Raw genomic sequence first — 6811 nt, 5'->3', positions numbered from 1 at the left:
AACAAAGCCCCCCCAAAGTGAAGCTGCTGGAGCCCAGGGTCCACTGTCACGGTGCCACCTCCCATTCACGGGCCGGGCCGACTGACGCTGAGGCAATGGGGTCTGTGACCCACTTGGCCTTCCTCAGCCGTGGGCATGCCAGGTAGAGCCCAAATGGCATGAGAGAAATTGCACAGAGGGATGGAACCCCCATTCAAGGACAGTAATGAGAAACAAGGATCCATTTCATTAAGAGGGTGTGTGTGTGTGTGTGTGTGTGCAAGCGCGTTGCATGTCCACATGGGCAAATATGTGGGGCAGGGTTACCTTGACCTTTGGACCCTCCCCACCCCAGGCTGTTGAGTTCTGCAAGCAGCGCAGCCCCCGCGGGACCAGGGGTCATCCATGACTTGGGAACCTCCAGCCAGTCCCGGGCACTCAAATGGCTCGTTCTGTAGAACCAACCCCCCAAATCATCCAGGCTCTGAGTGAGTGCCTCGGACGCTCAGGCCATCGTTCAAGTCAGCAATAGTGCCCACGGGAAGAAAACAAGGGGACAACACGAGGCAGCATCGCGTTGGCCCGGCCAGGTACAGTCCGAATTCCTGAGATGTCCCCGAACGCTGCCTCGGAGGGCCTCAGCCGCGAAGCAGGCCTGCCTCCCCTCGTGCCTGGCAGAGAGGAAGGACTGTTTGTGCCCAGCTGTGAAAGCTCCCACCCACCCCCAACCCTGGGGCTGGCAGCCACACAGACCCTCGGTGACAGGGAGATTTTGTGCAAGAACTTCCAAAAATCTGTCCCAGAGCAGTGGTTTCCCAAACCCACAAGGGTGATCAACTGAGAAGGCTGCAGTGCCAGTCATTTCCCACGCAGGACGGGGCCACGGGCTTGGCAGGTCCTTTAACGAGGTACACATGGAACGTACACGCAGGAAACAGTAATGAGCACAGAACCCCTGAGAGGGACCCACAGGGTCCTGACTCCAGGTGATAGAAGGCTGAAAAAAAGTCAGGGGTGGTTGTCTTCATTCCAAGAACTCAACTCGTCCGCTGGGCTGGGCCCCGCAGCCACCCGGGGTCTGCATGGAGGAAAGGTGGCTGGGGGTCTGTGCTCTCGGCCAGGCTTAGGTAGCTGCTGTGGGTGGGATGGGCTGGGACAGCAGGGACAGTCAGGAGTTCCGGGGTGTAGGGAGGTCGATGACTATGGGCGGATTCACGGGCTGGTAGTTCACGGTACACACAGACGCATTCACGTAGGTGGTCGTCCCATCCGCCATGACACCATACCCTGGAAAGGAAGTACACACCTCAGGGCTGAGGGGCAGGGCCAGGACCCAGAGCAGTGGTCTGCTGGGGGTGACAGTCAGAGGGCACTCAGCCACAATGGACTGAGTATGTCTGGGACAAGCTACTGAAACTCTCAACTTAGTCTCTTCGTCTATATATAGAGTGGCTAATGATAGATGCTCCTCCCAAGCCTGCTGTGAGGCTCAAATGAGATAATAATTCACATATAATGTTCAGCCCAGTGCCTGGAAAGCACACAGTGAGACATCATCATTGACATCATCACCATCACCACCACCATCACCATCACTGTCACCATCACCATCATCACCACCATCACCACCATCACCACCATCACCATCATCACCATCACCATCAGCATCACCATATCACCATCATCACCATCACTGTCACCATCACCATCACTATCACCATCATCACCATCACCATCATCACCATCATCACCACCACCATCACCATCACCATCAGCATCACCATATCACCATCACCACCATCACCATTGTCACCATTATCATCACCACCATCACCATCATCATCACCATCATTGTCATGTAGTTTCTCCTCAGCCTCTGTCCCCATCACACCCTCTTCCCAGCACATCTACTTGTTAGAATCCTCCCCATCCTGCAGCTCAGATCACCTCCAAACTAGAAGGGACACGTCCCCTCCCCTGTGCAGGTTACGAGTTCTTTGGAGCCCCATTTTGCCTGTACAATCATGCAGGGGTGTGACTTGGATCATATACAACCTTGAATCGGATGGCACCGTGTGCCCATCACAGGGCTGCAGTAAAATGACATGAACATGTGAGTTGTCATCTGTCCCATGACCTCTCAGATTCTGCCTCTGATTGTGCATCAGCCGTCCAGAAGTCCGTGAGCTCCTTGGGGCCAGGAGAGGTCTGACCAATCCTGACAATACCCGGCAGAGGCCCACGCGGGAAGGTCTAAGGTTGTTTGCTTCCAGGCTAGAACGTGATCCGATGTGGACGAGGCCATGTGTGAGGCCCAGGGGCCCTGGCCCAAGGCAGACGGACATTGAGGAGGCTGGGAGACAACTCTGAGGAAACCCATCGGTTCCCATGCCCCATGGGAGCCCAAGTGCTTCCTGGCAGGTGGGATGAGTCAGGGAGGCCTTTGCCACATGGGATAAAGATTCAAAAGGAGCTAAAGGAAGAGTTTCGCTAACTGTGAAATCAGGCTCCCGTGGAGAAGCCTGAGGTCTAAGGAAAGCCCCACGTGCAGTGACAGCCCAGGGTGTAGGGGTGTGGGCAGTCAGGACTGGAGCGGACACCACCTGTCCCCATCACAGCCACCCTGCCTACTGTCCCTCAAGGTGAAGTGGACATCCCCCCACTACTTTCTCCAATGATGTGGACACAGCAAGAGGTCCCAGCCCCCCAGGGGGGAAGCCAGAAAGCCATGTCTGGACGTGTGTGTGGCACAGGTCAGGGAGAGGTGCCACTAGAGCCTCTCGGGCAGGCAGGCAGCCCTCGCCGTCATTAAGCACCTACTGTATGGCTATGTGTGCTGGGCCACAGGGGTATGAGCAACGAGACAGGGCCGCCAGCCTTAAGCAACTGGCAGCGCGCCTACCAAATCTAATGCATCCTCCACATCACATCCAAACGTCCCTTCCTCCAAAAAGGCCCCTGCCCATCTCCTGAAGACCTCCCAGCTGGAGGCGCTGCAGAGTTGCAGGGCTCTGAGGAAGTAAGACTGACCTCTAATTTTGCATTCATCTTCCTATAACTGTACATTTCAGCAAGAGCTAACTGATAGCTAATGGACGGACAAGGCGTTTACAAAGTGCATGTTAGAAACAAGCTGTATCCCTCTGGCTGAGAGATCAGGGAGGAGTGACTGAGCTGAAGGGAGGCAAGATGGCCCCTCCGAAGGGTCCGTGAGGGAGGAGCCTCCGGCATGCGCGCCCCCCCCCCCGCCCTCCACCATCCCGCCCGCTGACCTTCGTGGATGTGGCCGAAGACGTGCAGCCGAGGCTGGACGCGTCTCTGCACTGTGTTGAGCAGCTCCACACAGCCCACCCGCTGCATCTTCTTGGGGACCCAGTCCAGGAAGCCTGTGCAAAGATGACAACAGGAGGGCAATGACCCCGACCCCTAGCCCCACAGACCCCAGGTGGCAGCTTTTGCAGCCTCGGAGGCATGGGGGTCCAGGACTCACAGGCCTGCAGTATGCTCTCCCCAACCCTGCCCTGCCTCAGCCTTGCTCTGCTGTGTGCCACCTGGGGCCACGCACGGCCTGGGGCCATGCAGCCTCACCCCCCTCCTCTGCAGGCCACACAGACAGCCATGCTTACAAGAGCCCAGAATGGATGGGCCAGGCACATGGGGTGGGGGGTGCTTGATACCTGTGAGCCCCCAGACCACATGCTCAGAGTGGCCTCAAGGATGGCCTCCACCCATTGCAGAGATAAGCAAACTGAGGCCTGAGAGGGCCAGGTGAGGTCCAAGGACACCCCAGTGGCTAGCAGCAGAGCAGAGCCTAGGGGTAAGACTTCCATGTCGGAAACTTTGTAAACAAAACAAACACAAAATCATGACAGTCAAGTTCATCCAGGGCAGTGCTGCTCGCATGGCCATGCCTGGGTCTGCTCGCATGGCCGGCTGCTTGTTATCCTCATCCGGCTACACAAACGAAGAATGACTGACTGATTACCCCAGGTGGGCAGCCAGGTTCCTCTCGGCCCCTCTCTGTTTGGGTGGGCGCAACGGGTTTCTGCAGCTGCTGGAAGGGGAAGGGGGTCCCTCGACTTGAAGGATTAGGCAGGCTGCAAACAGATGCTGACTTAGACGTGAGAGGGAGACAGATAGGGGAGGTCTAATAAAGAAAGCCCCACGTGCAGTGACAGGCCAGGGTATGGGGCGTGGGCAGTCAGGGCTGGAGCTGACAGCTGACATCACCTGTCACCAGAGACAGAGTCAGACAGAGAAACAGCACGTGTGCATGCTGAGAGAGAGAGAGAGAGAGAGAGAGAGAGAGAGAGAGAGAGAAGAGAGGCAGGAAGTGGGCAGAGAGTAGGCTTGGGGCAGACACATGGGTTCATGTCCCAGGATCTGCTACCCACTGGCTGTGTGACCTTGGACAAGTCACTTAACCTCTCTGTGCCTCAGCTTCAATAGGCTAGGCTGGGCACTCAGGCATCCCCTAAACAGGAGCTCGGTTTGTGTGTGAAGTAGGTGTGTGTGTGTGTGTGTTGTGGAAGGGGGGATCCACGCAGAGAACAAGACCCCCAAACACACTGTTGGAGGGATGGATTGAGGAACAGAAAGGAGGAAGGGAGGGAGGGAAGAAAAATCCCACCCCAGAGCCTCACTAGAAGCAACCAGTGACACTGAAAGTTGAAGGGAACTTACCCCAGTGTTCAGCAGGCTTCTGGTGGGGGTAACACAGAGCTGGTTACAATCTGCTGTGTGTCGCCCCTAAACCCTGTCAAAGCCCTGGAAACTCGGGCTCCCTGCATTTAAATAAACGGCGCCCAAGGGCACTGGCTGGGCACCTGGCACACAGTAGGCATTCAGAGCAGCTTCTTGCTGCTCAGGTGTATGAGCGAACGACTCTCCAGCTGTGCTGCGCTGGGCTGGTCCGGGCCCCTCTACCCGGTGGCACATGAAACAAGCTCTGTATCGGGTGAGCCCCTGGTCCAGCACGGCCCGGCCCCAGCCTGGCCCCAAGCACTGATGGAGTGACGGCAGGTTCAGCAGAGGCAGTGATAGAAGGAAGAGGCTGCTCTGGGCCGGACTGCCGGGGATTTGAACTTCATTCTAAGGCGTGAGGGAGCCACAAAGGGTTATAGAGGGATGGCACGGCGTAAGTGACAATTCAGAGAGCTCCTTCCTGAAGATGGGAGGACAGCGGACTGGAAGGGGCAAGGCTCGGGGCTGGGGACCAGTGAAGAGGCCACAGAGGTTATCAGAGAAACAGACGACACCGACCTGGACCAAGGCGGGGACAGCAGTGGTAGAGAGAAGAGGAAGAAACCGGGACGCAGTTTAGAGGTCGAACAGAAAGGACAAGCGGATGGACAGGAGGTGGAGCATGAGAAAAGGGGGCAGAAGCAGGCCCAGCCCTGCCTCATGACATCCTGAGCTCCAGCCTGTCATGTGTATAAAATGGGCCGCTGATTCCAGCCTCCCCGTGTGGCTGTGAGGAATCCACAAAGTGGCAAGTCAAAGCCCCAGCTCGGGAGCTGAGGGGCCCATGGGGCAACTTGTCCCCGGTGCCCCAGCAAGCTGGACTCAGAACAGGGCCCGTCCGGGGCTCCCCTCACCCCCACCCCCACTGCATCCTCCCTCAGGGAGAGCAGGCAGGGCTGGGATGCCGATCTTACCCAGCGGGGGTCCGTGGGTTATCAGGATGTCCACGCCTTCGGGGATGAGGTTCCATTTCTCGAGCAGCGCTTGGCCTCGTGGGAGGTTGAAGCCCCAGCCATAGAACCAGGGCTGCCTGCGGGGGGAGAGCGGGCAGTTCAGAGAGGGCTGGTGAGCGTGTGGGGCAAGCGCAGGGCAAGCGCGGGCAGGCAGAACACCAAACGGCCATGGGGACCGGCTGGATGCCGAGAAAGTCCAGTCAAGGTATCGGCGGGGGTTCGCCTGGACTTGGCCGGAATGCTGGGCTGGGCGGTGCCACCAGCATCCTTGTCCCATTTTCCTCTTGCTTAACTGCAGTTTCTGTTTCTCTGTGACGAACAAGTATTACTGATGTAATTTTAAAAATGAAAGTTAAAAAAAATCAGCTTTTGCCAAAGATCTTTCTTGCTCCCAGCCTTTCCGAGGACACCCAGAGAACATTCTGACCCGCCCCCATTGTGGAAAAATGCTCCTCTGTCCTCCGTCCCACAGTTGAGTGGGTTCCAGGTAAAAGATGCTCATTCCTGCTTCCACCTACAACCCCCAGCCAGGGGTCCAGGTAGGGCTGAGCCCGTCCCCAGCTCTAAGGGAAGGGCCAGGTGGACCCAAGCCAATTAATGGAATCCCACCTGTTGCCCAATAGGACCTAGACCAATAGATGTGCCATTCTCCTCAGTTAGCTCACTGGTGAACATGTGGCCTAGATCATTCCAGTTGGAGGGTGGCCCAGGCATTTCGTTCACTGAGGAGAGAAGGGGACACTATCATTCCTGTGCATAAACCAGTGAGCTGCTTGCCGTGGGAGCTGTCAGCAGCCCTTCAGCTGTCCCAAAGGGAGGTGGCTGGAGCATGTGTCCCAAGAGAGCCAGTTGGATCAAACTGCCCTGGACGCCCACCACACCGCCGAATTTCTCAGTTCTATGGGCCAACAGAAAGCCATCTGAACTGGGTTTTCATTTGCAACAAAAGCATCCTAAAAATCATCCCTCAGATTTAAGTCATTATAAGATCCCAAACTGCTACCCCCAGAGGAAGGCTCATTAGTGATAGGTGAGGGGAAGGTGGGAGCAGTGTGATACCTCAAAATTCCACCCAAGTAAACACAGCCCTTTTAGCATCATCACCACCACCACCACCACCATCACCACCACCACCA

The 6811-nt window shown here is 56.7% G+C and overlaps 1 protein-coding gene across 3 annotated transcripts in view; it reads right to left on the bottom strand.

Annotated features, from left to right (window-relative positions):
• Positions 1-252: 252 nt before the first annotated feature.
• The window catches only part of MPPED1 (metallophosphoesterase domain containing 1), an 83703-nt gene continuing 77144 nt past the window's right edge, over positions 253-6811 (bottom strand). For all 3 annotated transcript variants that reach the window (XM_019623978.1, XM_019623976.1, XM_019623977.1), the window contains exons 5-7: positions 5637-5752; positions 3252-3365; positions 253-1266 (exon numbers count right to left, since the gene is read on the bottom strand). In XM_019623978.1, the coding sequence (XP_019479523.1) occupies positions 1148-1266; positions 3252-3365; positions 5637-5752 (349 nt within the window). In that variant the 3' untranslated portion in view covers positions 253-1147. The remainder of the gene's footprint in view (positions 1267-3251; positions 3366-5636; positions 5753-6811) is intronic.

Source organism: Hipposideros armiger, unplaced genomic scaffold (genome assembly GCF_001890085.2).
Source record: "Hipposideros armiger isolate ML-2016 unplaced genomic scaffold, ASM189008v1 scaffold_572, whole genome shotgun sequence".
NCBI classification, from domain to species: Eukaryota; Metazoa; Chordata; class Mammalia; order Chiroptera; family Hipposideridae; genus Hipposideros; species Hipposideros armiger.
Note: the sequence above shows the minus strand (reverse complement) of the source record. Positions and strands in the feature narration are given on the sequence as shown.